The sequence below is a fragment of the Lithobates pipiens genome, unplaced genomic scaffold, assembly GCF_037356315.1.
Source record: "Lithobates pipiens isolate NorthernLeopardFrog02 unplaced genomic scaffold, aLitPip1_a1.2 Scaffold_18, whole genome shotgun sequence".
NCBI classification, from domain to species: domain Eukaryota; kingdom Metazoa; phylum Chordata; class Amphibia; order Anura; family Ranidae; genus Lithobates; species Lithobates pipiens.
Window position 1 is genome coordinate 254,213,992 of NW_027507758.1, and position 21,068 is coordinate 254,235,059.

At 41.9% G+C, this 21,068-nt stretch overlaps 1 protein-coding gene across 1 annotated transcript in view; it reads left to right on the forward strand.

Annotated features, from left to right (window-relative positions):
- The window catches only part of HBS1L (HBS1 like translational GTPase), a 186,402-nt gene that overhangs the window by 5,561 nt on the left and 159,773 nt on the right, over window positions 1–21,068 (forward strand). The window contains exon 2 of the mRNA XM_077486814.1: window positions 12,645–12,710. Coding sequence (XP_077342940.1) covers window positions 12,645–12,710 — 66 coding nt within the window. The remainder of the gene's footprint in view (window positions 1–12,644; window positions 12,711–21,068) is intronic.

Genomic DNA, 21,068 nt, shown 5'->3' on the forward strand with positions numbered 1-21,068 from the left:
CTTTCACACCGGAGCGGTGCACTGGCAGGACTTCAGGAAAAGTCCTACCAGCAGCTTCTTTGAAGCGGTGTGTTTACTGCTCCTCCACATTTTTTTTTTTTTTTTTTTTTTTTTTTTTTACCCTTTCTCAGGCGCTAGCGTTGGTTAAAAGCGTCCTGCTAGCGGCTGAAATGCGCCACGAATCTGACAGTAAAACACCGCTAAAAATAGCGGCCTTTTACCGCCGACGCCATGGGTGCAGATGTACTAAACTTCAAACGCAGGAATATTATCTTGGAAGTTTATATGAACTTTGTACTTTCTAGATAAAGCTTCTCTGTATAGATTTAGATGTTTAATTACACTTAAAAGCATATAAAGGTTTACATGTGTTACAATGCATTCAGAGTATACAGTTGTGCTCATAAGTTTACATACCCTGGCAGAATTTATGATTTCTTGGCCATTTTTCAGATAATATGAATAACACAACTTTTTTTTCACTCATGGTTAGTGTTTGGCTGAAGCCATTTATTATCAATCAACTATATTTACTTTTTTTTAAATCATAATCACAACTGGAACTACCCAAATGACCCTGATCAAAAGTTTACATACCCTGGTGATTTTTGCCTGTTAACATGTACACAAGTTGACAAAATTGTTTGGGATGCAACGAAACACCCACAAATCACTTCAGGTGAAATACAGGACTCTCTGAAAAAATTTGGGTTGGCTGTTTTAAGATGCACAATAAGGAAGCATTTGAAGAAAGATGGGCTGCATGGTCGAGTCACCAGAAGAAAGCCATTACTACACAAATGCCACAAAGTATCCCACGCACAAAGCGCCAAACAGTACAGAGACAAGCCTCAAACCTTTTGGCACAAAGTCATTTTGGAGTGATGAGACCAAAATTGTGCTTTTTGGCCACAACCATAAAATACATTTGGAGAGGAGTCAGCAAGGTCTATGCTAAAAGTTACACCATTACTACTGTGAAACGCGGAGGTGAATCGCTGATGTTTTGGGGATGTATGAGTTACTGCAAAGGCACAGGAAATTTGGTCAAAATTGATGGCAGGATGAATGCAGTATGTTATAAAAAAAATACCGGAGGAACATTTGCATTCATTAGTCAGAGCTGCGCATGGGACGTACTTGGAAATTTCAACATGACAATGATCCAAAACACAAGGCCAAGTCAACCTGTCTATGGCTACAGCAGAATAAAGTGAAGGTTCTGGAGTGGCCATCTCAGTCTCTTGACCTCAATATCATTGAGCCACTCTGGGGAGATCTCAAACGTGCAGTTCATGCAAGAAAGCCCAAGAATTTACAGGAACTGGAGGCTTTTTGCCAAGAGGAATGGGCAGCTTTACCATCTGAGAAGATAAAGTGCCTCATCCACAAATACCACAAAGACTTCAAGCTGTCATTGGTGTTAAAGGGGACAATACATGGTATTAAGAACTGGGGTATGTAAACTTTTTTGATCAGGGTCATTTGGGTAGTATCTGTTGCCATTATGATTTAAAGAGTAAACACAATTGATTGATAATAAATGGCTTCAGCCAAACACTAACCATGAGTGAAAGAAAAGTTTTTGTGTTATCATTCATATTGTCTGTCTGAAAAATGGACAAGAAATCGTAAATTCTGCGAGGGTATGTAAACGTATGAGCTCAATTTATATTCTTCTCCTGGACACACAGCGTTCTCTAAATGTAGCTAAACTAACAACATTTAAAAGCAGGTAAACACAGAGTAGTATGAATTATCCACTTATTGACTGCCCCATAACAGATTTACTGCTACACGTGTGTGTGTGTGTGTGTGTGTGTGTGTGTATATATGTCTATATATAATATACAGTGTGTGATTCTGCACAGGGGCGGACGCACGCGCTCTACTTCTGCTTTGATTAGTCACCGGAGATGCCGATCAGTGGGTCACCAGCACCCGCTGAACGGCAAGGAGAGACCCAAGATGGAGCTCTGCCCATGTAAACAGGGCAGAGCTCCATCCTGTTAGCAGGGGTCTGGTGGATTTTCTTTCCCTGCTAAGCAGGGAAAAAAATCCAGCATACCCCTTAGTAAAAGCAGCTCACATAGTACACAAAAACACTGGCTAGGCATACAGTTGACCCTTTTATCGTTCTAGATGTTTAATCCCTTCCTAGCCAGTGTCAGTACAGTGAGCTTGTATATTTTTTGCACTGATCACTGTTAGTCACTGGTTCCCGCAAAGTGTCAGACTGCCCTCCACAATATCACAGTCCTGCTATAAGTCGCTGATCGCCATCATTATTACTGTAAATAAGAATTCCAGTATATATCTTGTATGTATATATCCCATAGCTAGTAGACGCTATAACCTTTGTGCAAACCCATCAATATACACTTATTTGGATTTTGGTTTACCAACAATATTGTAGCAGAATACATATTGGACTAAATTTTATGAAGAAATTATATTATACTATATTATTATAAAATATTTTTGTCAAATTGTTGGTATTTTTCTGTAGCACAAAAATAACCCAGTGGTGATCAGATCAAATACCACCAAAAGAAAGCTCTAGATGTGGGGAAAAAATAACATAAATTTAATTTGTGTAGAGCGATGCATGACTGTGCGATTGTTCGTTAAAGTAACGCAGTGCCGTAAACCAAAAGATTGCCTGCTCCATGAAGGGGGTAAATCTTCCAGAGGTCAAATGTTTAAACCATTAAAAATCATTACATGTTACCTCAGATATCATTAAAAAACTCAGAGCTAATAGGGAATGGAAACTTATGGAAAGTGAACTGGTGGCTACAGATGCTGAGGTGGAATATGTCAGGAATTCATCCTCCTCCTAAATTTAGGGTGTGGAGGGACTTCACCTGACAAATAAATGGTACTGGTTGAAAAAACACAAAAAAATTACTATCAATCCCAATGCATTTTTGAATATGGCGATAAGAACAGTGAACTGCTGGCTTATTTAGCTCACTCTCAACATGCCCCTGTTTCTATTCCTCACATATATGATGCACACCAAATTCAATGTATGTCTCCAGATGATATAGCGAATACATTCCTCCAATTCTACTCCACCCTATACTCCTCTTCTGTGAGTTACGTGATGGCAGAGGTATTTAGAACAAACTGCACTTACTGCTCTGTCCCAGGAGGCAGCAACTGAACTAGATCTCCCTCTATCTGTGCCAGAGATAGAAGCAGCGATACTCTCTCCGGTAGAATGGTATTGTACTTACCAGGAATTCTTTGCAGAAAAATTATTGGAGGTTAATATGGATGCTTTTGATAAGGGTATACTCCCAGATTCTTTCAGAGAGGCTTTGATAGTTCTGATTCCTAAATCGCACAAGGACCACAATTTTTGTGAGTCCTATCGCCCTGTCTCACTAACGTTGATGACAAAATATTGGCCAAACTCCTTGCTAGAAGGCTGAATAAGGTAATGGCTTCCATTATGAACCCAGACCAGACCGGTTTTATACCAAAGCGATCCATGGCTATTAATCTGCTTATTTACAATCCTGAAGTCGGAAGGGCCCGAACTTGACACCCGAATTGTCGTCTCCCTTGATACACATGTAGCGGATGACATTTGGGATCAAATGTCATACGCATGTAAATTTAGTTTTTGGCCTTGGAACAATAAAGGTTCTGAGGGTTAATTGTGTAGGTCTACCTAAACACCAGTCTGGCAGTTCTGCCTGGTCATGTGAACGGTGAGGTGCACATGACAGGCTAGAACCAGGTCTGGTTGGATGTTTAGGAATTGGCCTTCTCTGAGCCCATCAGTGGGAGTGCCGGGGCCTGCTGAGGAGTCTGGGAAGGGGTACTTAAGGGGGTGTGGGTCACGTATTCTGGGTTCTGGAGTTGTTTGTGAGACCTGTGTGGTCTGGTTCCAGGACTGGGGTAGCCCCGTGAGGGGTCCCTGTCATGGGGTGTTCAACAACCCACAACATGTTCCTGTCAGTGGCCCCTGATAGACCTGCTTGGTCTGGGGTAGGGATCCGTCCGTTCCCGAGTCTCGGAACCTGCTGGTCCGAGGCGCAGTAACTGAGGGAGGATTCAAAGTGTCCGGGTGTGCTCTCAGCTTGGAGGCACACCGCAGTTCGTGGAAAGTGACCGGGGGAGGACTCTTCGGAGGAATGCCGGCAAGTGATATCCTGAGAAGTGCCTGGTTACTGAGTTGAGAAAGACATTGACGAATTCACACTTTTCCAGTACCATTGAGGAGACTTGAAACGTCCAGGTACGGAGGAAAAAGGTTCCTATTCACCCTTAGTTGATTGTTCAAGTTTGAGTCAATGTGCTGACTGCCATGATCTCTGGCTAGAGATCTGTTCAGCTTTGAAGTACCCAGCTGCGAGTGGCTACTCTGGGTGGAAATAGAGACTTTGCTAGACCTGCAGTTCAAGGTGCCTGAGTTCTTCACCCGTGCCCTCTGTTCCCTAAGAGACTGTGTTAATTGAGAGTTCTTACCGCAAAATAAAACCTTTTTAAAGAGGACTTCATTTGTGTTAGCTTTCAAGTCATTGGGTATCAACCCTGGGAACCCCTAGAAGTGGAAGAGCAGGCCAAGAGATGGTAACTGGTAAGCCCATAAAGTCAAGGCCGCCCTGCAATGGGTTATGGCCGCTACACACACAAGGCTTTTGACCCTATTGAGTGGCCTTATCTAATGGCAGTCCTTGTGGGATTCGGGCCTAAATTTATAGCTTGGGTAAAATTACTTTATGCTAGACCCTTGGCTCGCTTTAGAGTAAATATTATAACTGACATCTTTGAGATAGGTTGAGGCACACGACAGGGGTGTGCATTGTCTGCTGTTTGCCGTAGCTATGGAGCCACTGGCGGCCATGATTAGAGCAGAGCTGACCAGACAGTTAAAGGTTGTTGGATAAATGCCCTGGAAGAGAAAACCTCCTTGTATGCAGACGATATGCTGCTGTACTTGGCAGATGATGGCACATCCTTGAACCAAGCACTGAGTATAATCTCTAATTTTGGTACTTACTGAGGTTTTAAAGTCAATTGAGGTAAATCCATTGTCCTCCCAATATTTTCCCCTATGATACCCCAGGGTATTCCTCTAAAGGTGGTCAATAAGTTCTGATACTTGGAAATGGAGATCCAATTGTCTTTGAGCACCTATATCTCCTATAATCTTATCCCTCTGGTGACTCGTCTGAAAACAGATTTGCAGACTTGGTCCAAGTTACTTCTTAATCTCCTAGGCTGCATCTTCAAAATGATATGCCTACCCAGATTTCTTTGTATACTTTGGCATGCACCAGTTTATATCCCCAAAAAACTTTACTGAAATGGGATTCTTACCTGGCTCCTATTGGGATCTAAACCACCTAGGATCTCCTTGGAAACGTTGTACCTACCAATTGTGGAAGGAGGCCTAGCCTTACCGAATCTTCAGTGCTATTACTTAGCAGCCCAACTGACACATATACACTGATGGTTCAGATTGCTTCAGTGACTGCTCAGGCTGTCCTGGTCCACTCCTAATGTAGCATTGATTATTGTAATATATAGAAATGGCCCATTTAAATACATCACCCAACGCTCCCATATGGCTTACCCCCCAACTGGCTGAAGTATACAAGATACCTGAAGAACACGATGGGCTAGGTATGGTATCAAGTATGTGCCAAATAGTTTTTTGATGGGATCTTTAAAACTTTTAGGGAATACAATTGGAATACAAGATTTCAAACAAATACTTTTATAGCTATCTGCAATTGTCATGCAAGTTTGGATTGACAGGGGTGTAACCATCCCCCTCTAGACTACAGAAACTTCTGCTTGAAGATGACCATACCAAACTTATATCTAGATATTATTTCCTTCTCTTATTCTCCTCCTCTTGGAGGATGGAGAGAATAGCTAGACAATAGGCTTCTGACATCCCAACCCTGACTGATGAAACATGGTCTGAAGTGGTGGGGGTTCTATTGCCCGCGGTAATATCTGCTAGGGACAAAATAACGCAATTTAACTTCCTGCATAGAATTACTATACTATACTCCAGCTCGCTTGTGCAAGATTGGTAGAGCAGACTTCCCAGAATGCCACCGCTGTCATACTGAGGAAGGGGATTTTTTTTTTCATATGATATGGCAGTGCCCACATGTAGCACGATTTTGGAAGGCAGTCCCTGTGTTTCTGGAGGAAAGGATGGCCATCCCAAATATTTGCTCCCCAGCCAGATGTCTCTTAGGAGACTTTGGGGAGGAGGATCTGTCCAGCAATAAAAAGACCCTGTTAAACAGTGTTTTATTTATTTAGTTTTTTTATGCTAAGAAAGCCCTAGCACGCAAATGGAAAAACCCCCATCCTCCCCTCTGTTCAGTTCTGAGTGGACTTGATTAAAGCGGGAGTCCGCCAGGACTCTGCGTTTTTTTTTTTTTTTGTTTTTTTTTCTTTAAAGCCAGCAGCTACAAATACTGCAGCTGCTGACTTTTAAAATAGTGACACTTACCTGTCCAGCGCGCCCGCGATGTCGGCACCCAAAGCCGATCTCTCGATCGTCTCTCGGGTGCTGCCGCCGCCATCTTGGGTATGGGAATCAGGAAGTGGAGCCTTTTGGCTTCATTTCCCGGTTCCCTACTGCGCATGCGCGAGTCGCGCTGCACAATGAGGATGGACCCGCTGCCTCTGGGATCTGTGTGTTTCCCAGCAGGCAGCGGGGGACTTTCGGAAAGGGGCGTAATGTACTGTACAGGTACTGCACCCTCCTCCCCCCCCTGAAAGGTGCCAATTGTGGCGCCAGAGGGGGGGGAGGATTCCAATCAGCGGAAGGTCCACTTAAGGGTGGACCTCCGCTTTAATCTAGGGGATGCCCTAAAAGATTTAAGAAGCTCACGTCAGACTGGATTACTTCAGTCTCAGGTGATGTTGATGTATAAATACGTCGGCAAGTACATACTGCAAAATAGAGTAGAGTGACATGCCGTTACAGGCTCTACAGAGCGATTTCACATGGGCACAGATGATCCTGGATTGGATATTGGGGGTAGACTATATTTTACACTAAGGTTATGAGTGTTCTGTATATGTTAAAGGGTTTGTAAACCCTTATGAGGTGTTTATTAAAAAACAAAAAACATTTCATACTTGCGTCCACTGTGCAGTTAGTTTTGCACAGTGTGGCCCCGATCATTGTCTTCTGGGGTGGTCCCCGGCAGCTCTCGCAGCTTTTCCTCGCATTGGTAAACCCCCTAGAAAAAGCGCTCTCCCGGGGTGTTACCTTGCGGGCACGCTCCCGAGTCCAGCATTTGCATCTATAGACGCAGATTTCCAGATTCGACCCCGCCCTCCAGCACCCACGTCATTGGATTTGATTGTCTGCAGCGAGAGCCAATGGTGAAGGTGAAAAAACACGAGGGTTTACAACTCCTTTTAAGTTGTTTGCACTGTAGGACTCATTATGACAACGGTATTCTTTTCACTGGCTTGGAGAATACTTACTGATGTATCTTGAGAAACCGTAATTCTAGTTGAACAAACGTTTTATTACTGTTATATAACTTATTACTTTATGAGAATTGGATAATGACATTATTTTATTTTGTGAAACATCAATAAATTTACCCATTAACTTCTTCAGATCCACGCTATAGCCGAATGATGGCTACAGCGCGGACTTACTTACTTACCCATGAGACGTCAATAGATGTCCTCCCATGCCTGAGCGGCCTGCGCGCCCTGTGATCAGCGAGTCTGAGACTCGGCTGATCACAGATCGGAGTAAGGCCGACCCCCTTACCACCTGATCATGTGATGTAAACAGAGTCGGTAATCGGCTATGGTTTCTCCTGATAGCGCGAGGAGGAAAAAAAAAAGCAGACCACCGGCGGCTCTCAGAGGAACATTGGTCCTGATCAAGGAGAGCTGCTGCCAGCCCACCTGTGCCAACTATCGGTGCTTCCTCATCAGTGCCTATCAGTGCATATCAATGAACCTGTTTGCAAAATTTTATAACAAACTAAGAAACATGATTTTTTGTTTTGTTTTTCAAAATTTTCTATTTTTTTTTTTTTTTTTTTTTTTTTTGTTTAGCAAAAAATAAACCCCAGCTGTGGTTAAATACCACCAAAAGAAAGCTCTATTTGTGTGAAAAAAATGATAAAAATTTAATTTGGGTACAGTGTTGTATGACACTGCAATTGTCATTGAAAGTGCGTCAGCGCTGAAAGCTGAAAATTGGTCTGGGCAGGAGGGGGGTTTAAGTGCCCAATAAGCAAGTGGTTCAAGAAAAAATAAAACATTACATGTATTTATATGCATTTAGAAATGATGTGTAAACACACATAGTACCAGTGTGAGTGAGGCCTTGCTGTGAATAAAGACACATTTTATTCTATAATTCCTCCTGTTTAAAATAATACAAATATGATTCTGGTACAGTTAATTACAAAGGCTTTTAAAAGTTAAATATTAACAAAAAAAACCCCAAAACAAACATTTAAACATTAAGGTGATTGTAAATGTAATATTTTTTTTTTTTTATTAAAAATAACAAGCATGTTACACTTACATATTCTGTGCAATGATTTTGCTCAGAGCAGCCTTGATCCTCTTTTTCTGGGGTCCACCCCCCAGCCAAGTGCCGCCAAAGCAAGACACTTGCTATGGGGGCAGTTGTATAGGCTCAATCCTGAGCTGCACTGAGTGCAGATCAGCTCCGCCCCCCCCCCCCCCTCACAGGCTGTGATTGACAGCAGCAGGAGCCAATGGCTTTGTTTGCTGCCTTCATGACCAGAGAGAGAGAGAGATATTCTGCTCTTGGGCACAGTGCTGGAGGGAGATCAGGCTCAGGTTATTATAAGAGGGGGGAGGGGGAGCTGCATTTAAAAAGTGTGTGTTTTTTTTTTTTTTGTTTTTTTTTGTTTTTTTTGAATGCATTAAGGTTAAAGAAAACTTCTAACGTTACAACCACTTTAAAAGGAAAAAAAGTCGGCAGGAAAATTTAGCTAAGGGGAAGGAGTTGATTCGGGCTGATTAAGGTAAACTAAGGGTTAATGAATTAAATAAAAACCCATTTAATTAAAAAATACAGTATCTCGCAAAAGTGAGCACACCCCTTACATTTTTGTATATATTTTATCTTTTCATGTGACAACACTAAAGACATTACACTTTGCTACAATGTAAAGTAGTGTGTGTACAGCTTGTATAACAGTGTAAATGTGCTGTCCCCTCAAAACAACTCAACACGCAGCAGTTCAGGTCTAAACCACTGGCAACAAAAGTACATCCCTAAGTGAAAATGTCCAAATTGGGCCCAATTAGCTATTTTCCCTCCCCGGTGTCATGTGACTCGTTAGTGTTACAAGGTCTGAGGTGTGAATGGAGAACAGGTGCAATAAATTTGGTGTTATCGCTCTCACTTTCATACTGGTCACTGGAAGTTGAACATGCCACCTCATGGCAAAGAGCTCTCTGAGGATCTGAAAAACAGAATTGTTGCTCTACATAAAGTTGGCTTAGGCTATAAGAAGATTGCTAAGACCCTGAAACTGAGCTGCAGCATGGTGGCCAAGGCCATACAGCGATTTAACAGAACAGGTTCCACTCAGAACAGGCCTTGCCATGGTCGACCAAAGAAGTTGAGTGCCTGTGCTCAGCATCATATCCAGAGGTTGTATTTGGGAAATAGACGTATGATTGCTGCCAGCATTGCTGTAGAGGTTGAAGGGGTAGAGGGGGGGGGTGTCAGCCTGTCAGTGCTCAGACCATACGCTGCACACTGCATCAAATTGGTCTGCATGGCTGTCGTCCTAGAAGGAAGCATATTCTAAAGAAGATCCACAAGAAAGTCCACACACAGTTTGAAGACAAGCAGACTAAGGACATGGATTCCTGGATGTCCTGTGGTCTGATGAGACCACAATGAACTTATTTGGTTCAGATGGTGTGAAGTGTGTGAGGCGGCAACCAGGTGAGGAGTACAAAGACAAGTGTGTCTTGCCTACAGTCAAGCATGATGGTGGGGAGTGTCATGGTCTGGGGCTGCATGAGTGCTGCCAGCACTGGGGAGTTGCAGTTCATTGAGGGAACCATGAGTCCCAACATGTACTGTGACATACTGAAGCAGAGCATGATCCCCTCCCTTTGGAGACTGGGCCATAGGGCAGTATTCCAAAATAACAACCCCAAACACACCTTCAAGATGACCACTGCCCTTCTAAAGAAGCTGAGGGTAAGTGTGATAGATTGGCCAAGCATGTCTCCAGACCTAAACCCTATTGAGCATCTGTGGGGCATCCTTAAAGTGGTTGTAAACCCTTACAAACCACTTTGACCTACAGGTAAGCCTAGATTAAGGCTTACCTGTAGGTCCAAGCAATATCTCCTAAACCTATATGGTTTAGGAGATATTTGCCCGAAAACGGGCACCGCTGTCTACGGCGCATGCGATGCATAGTAGTCCATTATGCTTTGCCTTTGCAGGGAATGAAAGAGGAAGTAAACTCATCAGGGTTTACTTCCTCTTTAAACTGAAGGTGGAGGAGCGCAAGGTCTCTAAATGGCTGTGTGTTTGAGTTATTTTGAGGGGACAGCAAATTTACACTGTTATTCAAGTTGTACACTCATTTCTTTACATTGTAGCAAAGTGTAATTTCTTCAGTGTTGTCACATGAAAAGATAGAATAAAATATTTCCAAAAATGTGAGGGGTGTACTCGCTTTTCTGAGATACTATATATATATATATATATATATATATATATATATATATATATATATATATATATAGTAATTTTTTTTTCATTTTGAAGCTATTTTACTGACATTATATGTCATCCGTTTTTGATCTGCAGAGGAATTAAACAATGCATAAAAAAATTTAACAATAATGTTGCTTTGTACCTCTGAAACCTGTGTCTAAGGCTGGGTTCACACTGGTACACTCGTACAACTGTGGATCGGACTTTGCCCTGCGACTTGAAGTCCGACTTCAATGAACGGGATCTGACTTTGGTCCCGACAATACCAGGCCCTTTGCGTCTGATATGAATCTTGAAGGGGAACCCCACTCTATGCCTTTTTTTTTTTTTTTTTTTGAGTTCCCTCTCCCAAGACCATACCAGACCCTTCAGTCTAGTATGGATTTTAAGGGGGAATGTCACAACCCCCCCCCCCCCCCAAAATGTTGCGGGGTCCACCCAAAATCCATCCAGCTGGACCGCCCTGCTGCAATGAATTTGTGGTGGGCAGTCTGAAAGCAGTTAACAGGCAGCTAAGAGGCGATGTGTCACTGCGAATTGCTTGTTTTAAACTTGAAAAGCATAAACCATCTCCCTGCAACCGTGTGCTTTGCCTATGGTTGCACTGCATCCCCATTCACTTAAATCGGTTTCCTTCGGTGGCGGTTCTGAGACACGACCACACATAAAAACCCATTGAGGCATTGACTACACTAGACCTCTGAAAGGTATGGTGTGATATCTGGCACCAGGCCGTCAGTAATAGTTCCTTTTAAGTCTTGTAAGTTGTGATGTGGGGCTTCAATGGAATGGGCTTGGTTTTTCCAGCAGATCGCACAGATGCATACTTGAATTAATCGGACAACCTTCTATTGCTCTGTGGTCCAGTTCTAAAGCTCATATGTCCATTTTAGGTTCTGTTGTCTGTGGACATGGGTCAGAATGGGCTCCCTGACCGGCCTGTGGCTACGCAGCCCCATACACAACAAACTGCGATGCACTGTGTGCTATGACACCTTTCTATAGGAACCAGCATTACCTTTTACAACAGTTTGAGCTACAGTAGCTCTTCTAGTAATTGATAATATTAATATACAAGGGCCAGCCTTTGCTCCCTATGTGCATCAGTGAGCATCGACCGCCCATGGCCTTGCCATCAGTTCACAGGTTTCTTTCTTGGACCACTTTTTGGTAGGTCCTGACCACTGTAGGCCAGGACCATCTCATAAGAGCTGCAGTTTTGGAGTTGCTCTGGCCCCGTCAGTCTATCCATTACAATTTTATCTCTTCTGCGACTCTGACAAGTCCAACAAAACTTGGTGAAACTGCTTATAAAGTGATAGCTAGAGTTTGGTTTCAATGTGTTTAATGCATCTAAATCTACTAGTGGTCTACTAGTGCATCTAACACTCCCCTCAGACTGACAATTCTCTTTCATCCAGAGTGGGGACACTATAATACAGGAGGTGTGTTACTGGACAGATCACTAGGTGAAAAGGCAAAAAAAAAACAAAAAAAAAAACCAATGCGGTCGCCACATCTAATCGGTAATCTGTATTATATTTACATTTCTTGGGTTTAATTCGGCTTTAAGACTAGGTTTGTCTCTGACAACCATCTTTGAGACAAATTTGCAATAAAGTACTTCCAAGACAATTCTGCGACAGATTCGTATACACCTTGCAAACATATACATGCTCTGTCACACATTTCACTATTTGATGCAACGCCACGAGACAGATATCAAATGGAGGTGAAAGGTGCCAGAGAGTGGAAATATAATGTACATTTTTAATTGCAGTATATGCTTTCTGAATTTTAGAACTGATTCTCTTTAATGCATTATAACTTTTTCTGTGGTCATTTAAGTGTGTGATATTAAACCCCCCCCCCTTTTTTTTTTTTTTTTTTTTTTTTCCAGATTTTGAGGATGAAGATATGTTTGGACAGTCTGTAGAGGATGACTATTGTATTTCACCAGCCACAGGTTTGTTTTTCAATTGAAAATTTAGGGCGGTGCTGGGAGGTATGCACTTGTGAAATTTGTAGTTAAAGTGATACTAAGGCTTAAATAAAAACAAACAAAAATAAAGTTATACTTTCCTCCTTTGTGGTTTTGCATGGAGCAGCCCCTACCTCCCTCTTCTTGGGTCCCCCACTAGCACTCTGAGTTCCCCCATAGCATGCACTATGGGAGCACTCATGCGTGCTCTCTCCCAAGCCCACTCTTCCCTGGCTCTGATTGACAGCAGCAGGAGCCAATGGTGTCTCTGAGCCAATGAGGAGGCAGAGACCTGGGACAGCAGCCACTCTCGTGTACATCCCTGGATTCAGTGGTGGCCTGTCCATTAGGGGTGCCCGGGCGCTGCCCCCTCTCTCCACACCACCCCCTATATGCAATGGATAGATTCAGCCAGGGTATTTTTTTATTTTTATTTTTATTTTTTTTTAGCACCTAATTAGAGCCAGAATCTTTAACCACTTAAGGACCAGGCCTCTTTTTCAGATTTGGTGTTTACATGTTTAAAACTTTTTTTTTTTTTTTTTTTGCTAGAGAATTACTTAGAACCCTCAAACATTTTATATTTTTTTTCTAACACCCTAGAGAATAAAATGGCAGTCGTTGAAATACTTTTTTTCACACCGTATTTGCGCAGCGGTCTTACAAGCGCACTTTTTTGGGAAAAAATTCACTTTTTTGAATAAAAAAATAAGACAACAGTAAAATTAGCCCATTTTTTTTTTTATATTGTGAAAGATAATGATACGCCGAGTAAATTGATACCCAACATGTCACGCTTCAAAATTGCGTCCGCTCGTGGAATGGCGTCAAACTTTAAGCCTCAAAAATCTCCATAAGCGACATCTAAAAAATTCTACAGGTTGCATTTTTTGCATTTACAGAGGAGGTCTAGGGCTAGAATTTTCTGCTCTCGCTCTACCGATCGCGGCGATACCTCACGTGTGGTTTGACCACCGTTTTCATATGCGGGCGCTACTCACGTATGCGCTTGCTTCTGTGCGTAAGCTCGTCCTGATGGGGTGTTTTTAAAAACTTTTTTTTTTTTTTTCTTATTTATTTTAATTGATTTTATTTATTTTTACACTGTTTAAAAAAATAAAATTAAAAATGGTTCACTTTTATTCCTATTACAAGGAATGTAAACATCCCTTGTAATAGAAAAAAGCATGACAGGTCCTCTTAAATATGAGATCTGGGGTCAAAAAGTCCTCAGATCTCATATTTGGACTAAAATGCAAAAAAAAATTAAAAAAATTACATTTAAAAAAATATACCTTTTTAAGAGGTATGGGCGGAAGTGATGTTTTGACGTCGCTTCCGCCCTCCTATGGTATAGAGACGAGTGGGGGCCATCTTGGCCTCACTCGTCTCCATACCTAGCTAGAAAAGCACCCGATCGCCTCTGCCGCTACCGACGGCTCCGGTAAGCGGCGGAAGGTGAGGGGGGGTGGCACCTCTCCCGCCGCCGATAGCGGTGATCTCGCGGCGAATCCGCTGCGGAGACCACCGTTATCGTACAGACGACCGGCGCCTGAAGAGATGGATATGCCGTTACCGAGATATCCCTCTTCAAAAATAGGACGTACATCGTCGTGCGCTGGTCGTTAAGTGATTAATAGGCTTCAAAATAGGATGGGCTCGGGACGCAGAGAATAATTCGCTCTAATCCCACCCAGGTGTGTTGCAACAGTGAATTAATATTCGCTGTTGCAACACTGATCCTCCTCCCGGCCAATCGATTGGCCAAAACGTCAGGCAATCCCGTTGGACGCCTAGCGCTGGGAGGAGAATAGAGGAAGCACACTGCGGAAGCTGCTCCAGGAAAGGACACCGGAGCAGCTTTCCCTAAACCCGCCACGCTTAAGGATAAGGACGACTGCGCTAGAAGATGTCATAAGCTCCGCACTCTATAAAGACCTGACCGCTGCTCTCACTGCCCGCATCCAGAGTAAGGACTGAATGGCAGACAGGGGATGGCAGTGTTGGTGCCGTGCCAGGGGGGGTGGGGAGGTGGGGTAGTGGCAGTTGCGCTAGTGTAGCTAGCTGGCACATTGCAGTTACAGCAGCAGCTTTTTTTTTTTTTTTTTTTTTTTTTTTTTTTTTTTTTTTTTGCAATAAAGGTTTTACATGTATAAATAAAAGCTGATCATTGTAATCGCCTCTGTCAGTGACTTCTGGCTAGTAAGTCTGATGTTTGTTCATACACATCCACGAGTCTTGGGTTATGTGAGATAAGCTGAAGATGCTTGGACACACAGTCTATATGGTGGAGATGGTGTATTAAGGAAACCAGCAGGATCGGTTTGAGAACTTGGGAAACACACTATTTATACACGCTTTCTGCGACCCTCTGTAACGGGGGGTCACAGACTTCTGGTAAGAAGTTAATCTTCACATATTGGTGGTGGATTGTACACAGTTCACAAGTGGAGGAATCTGCTGTTTTTCACCTTTATTGAAGGACTTCTATATTTTTGTTAAATGTACACGGGTGCAAGTTTTAATTTTAGTATCACTCGTAATAGGACTTCGCTTTATTTTAATGGTCCCTATTTCTAATTTTGTTTTTCAGATGTCATTATTCATTTTATAGAGTCTATTTAAGTTTAGATTTATTGTCTAACGCATATATGGTTTACCACAGATTGATTACTGTGGCATTTGCACTGCTCTGGCCATTTGATGTGGCCTCTGCGGTGTAGCACATAGGTAAATTTTTTAATTTGTATGTTCTAGTTGTAGCGCAGCTTATTTATCTTTCTTTATACTGTGCTTGTAGCAATGTTTCGTTCAGTGAGTTTGGACTCGCATTGCACATAATTGAATTGTTTCTTCTCTTTCAAATATCACATTATTTGCTGTAGATTTGCAGGTCATCAATATCAGAATAGCACATCTTGACACCCAAAATGTTGTACATGATTTGCTTGCTGTTAATGCATTCCGGTAATTTCCCAGAGCTGCAGGCGTTCAGCTTGCACCTTTCCCAGAGTGACAGGCGGCACATGTGTGCTTTGTAAATGTTCTCTGAGCAGGTGTTTGGAAACATTTTGGCTTTATTAAAACGAACATTGAAGTCTTTATAGAGTGGCTCAGGTAAGACATTTGAAGAAATCCTTCAATTATGAAACATTACCTGGGATTTTTGCTGCCAGGCACTTGTTCTGCTTTTATATACCCTACATTTAATTTATTTACATTTTGGTAATATATACCCTTGAGTATGAAAAGTTTACATTTAACTTATTTGACCTGCTAAATAAAAGCTTTGTGCTGCTTGCATTAACTCCCTTGATAAAAGCTGCCTGTTGACACTTGTCTGGATAAAAAAATCTTTGACGTCTGGCGTGCAGTTTGAGAAGATGTTCTATCACTTGGCTTCCTTTTCATAGCTGTATGTCTACAATTGTCCTCAAATAAGAGGTCACTGTTATCATATGATGAAATATGTAAACCTTTTTTTTTTCAACTCCTATTTTCTAAGGAGATGCTGGATTTTTAGTTTATGGTAGTGTTCCTGGCTAATATTTACTTTATTTTTATTCACTGCCCTTCCAACATTGATGGGAGTGAGAACTATGAGCTTAGGAGGGGGATGATGTTATGAGGTCTGACCTCCCTGATTTAAATAGGTCAGATTGAATGTGCTTCTGGTTGAATAATCTTCAATGCAGCACTTAGTGATATGAGTACAGTGAGGGAAAAGGGTATTTGAACCCCTGCTGATTTTGTACGTTTGCCCCCTGACAAAGAAATGATCAGTCTATAATTTTGATAGGTTTATTTTAACAACGAGAGACAGAATAACAACAACATATAATATCCAGAAAAATGCATTTAAAAAAAGTTATAAATTGATTTGCATTAAGATGAGTGAAATAAGTATTTGACCCCTTCGCAAAACATGACTTTTTGCTTGGTGGCAACCCCTTGCTGGCAATCACAGAGGTCAGATGTTTCTTGTAGTTGGCCACCAGGTTTGCACACATCTCAGGAGGGATTTTGTCCCACTCTTCTTTGCAGATCCTCTCCAAGTCATTAAGGTTTCAAGGCTGAAGTTTGGTAACTTGAACCTTCACATCCCTCTACATATTTTCTGTGGGATTAAGGTCTGGAGACTAGCTAAGCCACTCCAGGACCTTTTTAAAGTCATGCTTCTTGAGCCACTCATTTGTTGCCTTGGCTGTGAGTTTTGGGTCATTGTCATGCTGGAATACCCATCCACAACCCGTTGTCCCGCTGTCCACTTGGCAGAGAAACGCCCCCAAACCATGGTTCCACCTCCATGTTTGATGGTGGGGATAGTGTTGTTGGGGTCCTAGGCAGCATTCCTCCTCCCCCAAACATGGCAAGTTGAGTTGATGCCCAAGAGCTAAATTTTAGTTTCATCTGACCACAACACTTTCACCCAGTTCTCTGAATCATTCAGATGCTATTAGCAAACTTCAGACGGTCCGTACATGTGCTTACTTGAGCAGGGGGACCTTGTGAGCGCTGCAGGCTTTTGGCCGGTGTGTATGCACGATGAGATCATGTCGTATCTAAACCCTACGTGTTTTGTCAAAAGTGACAACATTGGAGGGACTGGCCGGGGGGCGTCAATGGCGCTTATTGGGGCTTTTATAATTTCACTTGTTCTGTATTTTTTGCACATGTTTTATGGTTTTAAAATGTAGTAATTGTCATTGTTTAGAATGTTTTAAACACCAATATCATTAGATGATGTTTTATTGTTATTGGTGGCGTTAGCGCTGCTTCTACTGTTTCTCTAATACATATTGGAGACTGCTTATGAGAATGAAATGTTACTTGCATTCTTCAGTTTCCAAGCATTATAGGAAACAATTGCATATATACTACGATGATAGATCAATGTCCTTCTCATAGACATACTTTTGTTGTTCTTCTTTTTTACTCTTACTTTATTGAATAAAACTAATCATGTTGGATCAAAAGCACATCACAGTAAAAATGAAGCAATGCTGCCCTTACATTATCTTACTTGTATTTTAGAGACCATAAGCAGCTGGTCACAGTAAACATTCATTTTATAACATCAGCATTGTAATAGCAATACAACCAATAGTCGTTTTTGATAGTCCAATATGGAGATACTGTATATTGTCTTTGAAAACAAAATTAAAACGGGCAGAGGAAATAACTAGATGTTTTAAAGTGTGGATGCAGTCTCTGTGCCCTCTTCACCGAGAACTTAGTGTTCAAAGACCACTGATCACTCGGTTCTGGTTCTTCAGTGAGCAGAAAGCCGGTGACTGACAGCTTTGGCCCTACTTCTTTTTTTAATGCAGTCTCTGCATTAAGGTCAAACACCCCAGTACTTGTTCTAGGCCCCCATGTTCCTAAACACTTACATCCTGTCACTGATCCAGTGCTGTCCCGGCTGCAGCACAGCTCTCCTTTCTTTCTAGTCTCACAGGAGACACTGAAGACAGCAGGAGCCATAGGTTGTCAGGCGGCAGAGGGGGTGTGACTTGCACCATGTCTGTTTATGGATGCACACAGCCCAGATCAGGAGTGCAGCTGCTTGGGTGCCCCCATAGCACACAGCACTCAGAGGAAGGCGAAGTGGACAGTGTGAAAGTGGACTTCCAGAAGAGGAGGTCAGGGATCACTATGTGCAATACTGTTGCACAGAGCCAGTAAGTACAACCTCTTTTTTACTTTAATAAAAACAACTATTCTATTTGAAAACAAACAAATGACCATATCTTAAATAAATTTTTCTTTTATGCCCAACTCCAGTTAACTAACAAATTGTCTCTTGCAGTTATGCTGCACCCATACTGCAGAAGTTAATTGCTTGTTTTGTCTAGAGGAAAGGAGAAACCACTTTACTTGATCCTCCACTCCCCTGGCAGATGGCACTCCCCCACACTATACACTATGGTAGGCTATCCCTTGCTGTCCTCATGTCCAATAGGACCCTGGTTTGGTCTTGAGGTCAGGACCCTGGACCACTGGAGTGTGGGGGCATGCCTTGAATATAACTGTTCTGAAAAACAGTTAGTGTTACTAAACCCAGGACCCTGCATTCACCATATCTGGTCTCCTACAGTACACAGAACATGGAAATGCAATAGTTTTAGTAAATATAAACTGCTAAATACCTTTTCTCATGAGCAGTTAGAGCAGTCTTATGCCTTCTATCAGTGTCTAGTTCAAGCTTGTAGGAGGAGTTTTCATTCTCCCCTGATTGTCCTATAAGGCTTTATGACCCCTGACCCTTTGTCTGGACCGTGCTGATCACATGCACTCTCCCAAGAAAAATAAATCTAGCAATACACACCAAACTGAGCATGTACAGCTTGTCCTCTAGCTCCTGTTCTATCAGCAGATTGGGCACTGTGGAAGAAGGGGAGGGACAGAGAAGACAGGATCAAACAGCCTTTTTACACAATGCAGAGGATTAGCTCCTTAGGTTCCATAGTGAGTATAACGAGCATGCTTTACTGCGTATACTGACTGATTTTACTGTTGTGGGTTAAGTAACACTTTATTTCTAGAGGCAGCAAGGCAGCTGGCATTTTCAGAAGGTCTGCAGTGACAACCACCTTTTATCGCTCAGTACAGGTTAACTATTTTATGTACAAAAAGCATTTAAAGGGCACCAGATTAAGGGAAATATGAAAGCTGCCATTACTAACCCGTTTCTAAGACTCCACTCCCTGGTTTTCTCTTTCTTCTATATTTTCAGTCCCTGTCCTACAACAAGCATGCACTTCAGAAAGTCAGAGTCCCTATTGTGTAAGTAACTCCTAAGGGCGTTTTTCTCAACCATTTTTCAGTCACAATCTGGAGGCACCCCATTCTAAAATGTAAACAACAAAACTAATAGTTTTATATAATGCAGGAACACCCATACACATAGGACAGCCAACGTTGGAGGTTTTTTATTCTTTCAAAGCAAATACAGCAAGGGGAGGGGCAAACAAGAATACTGTGCATGTGCCTGATGCCTTATCAACTGATTTAAATAATTTGATGTTGGAACACTGGCAGCTAGAAGGTTGTAATGGTGCACAATGTAAATCTGTGGCTTTGTATAATTAAAAGGCAAGCTTGTTCATTTGTATACATTTTTTGGGGCAATTCTAAGGCATTTTGCCAAGGCACCACTGAAGAAACAGTCAACAAAACAGTCGAACAACTAAGATTTTTAAATCGAGAGTTCAGCAGTATTTGCTATATACTTTCCTCTGGTTTCTACTTTTGCAGCCAAATTAGGATAACTCCTAATCTATATTTATTATACTTCCATTCAGATGGCAGAAAAAATAATTCAAAATTACTGCTGCCCATTTTACTTGCTCTGCTGTAGTGGTAGGATTATAGGTTGTAGGATGTGTCTTGTTAATTGAAGCATTTTTTTGTGATGTCGTGAATTTGTATGGAAAGTGAGATGGATAGGTTTTAGCCCTCATGCACGCTGGACGTTTTTTATAGCTGCTGTTTTTGGCTACAGACTTTTCTTTTTTTTTTCTGTAGCCAGTAAACTCCCCAACATGTTATCATATGTGTCCATGCACACACAGGCTTTTATTAGCGTTTTTTTGGCAGGGACCTTTTCTTGCTGGAAAAACCCCCTGGAACCAGTGGGTTTTAGGTTTTTCAGCTGAAAAACAGCTTTAACTCTGGTAAAAGCTTAAAAATGTGGCTATTCATAATTTTCAATGTTTTTGAGCCATAAGCTTTTGTGGGACTATAGTTTTTGCTAAAAGAAAAAGGTAAAAAAATGTTACTGGCATTTTAATAATGTGTGCACGAGGCCTTGAAGTTTCTCTTTTATATTTCAGAACCATCCTCTATGCTTACTGTATCACAGTTGGGTTTTAGACTACAAGGCAAGTTTCAATCAGATTTTTGGCAGTAAGACTTCCTATACTGACACTTTGATAAGTCAGACTTTCTGTATGTGTCAGGTGAGAAGGAGCTCTCTGGGTACGAGCCTTACTTAAAAAAATAAATAAAATAAAAATAAAATAAAGGGAGTAGGTTACCCAGGGGGGTTCTACAGCAATTGCTGGATGAAAAACTGAAGCCATAAGCAGGTACTGTAGGATATATGCTGGCAAAGGGTTAAATACACAGGTAATGGCCTCCTTTTACTTAGAATCCTGTTTATTCTTTTTTTTATGGTTCACACTACACAGCCAAGGAGATTTTCCTCTTTGTTCATCTTTATTGCTTCTGGCTAGCCATCCCAATCCTTGGTCAGAGGTATTTTTTTCATTGTCCAGCAAGCAGGCTTAGTTTTAGATGTGATTAAGGAAACTGCTATCCAAGGAAATAAGTGTCACATGG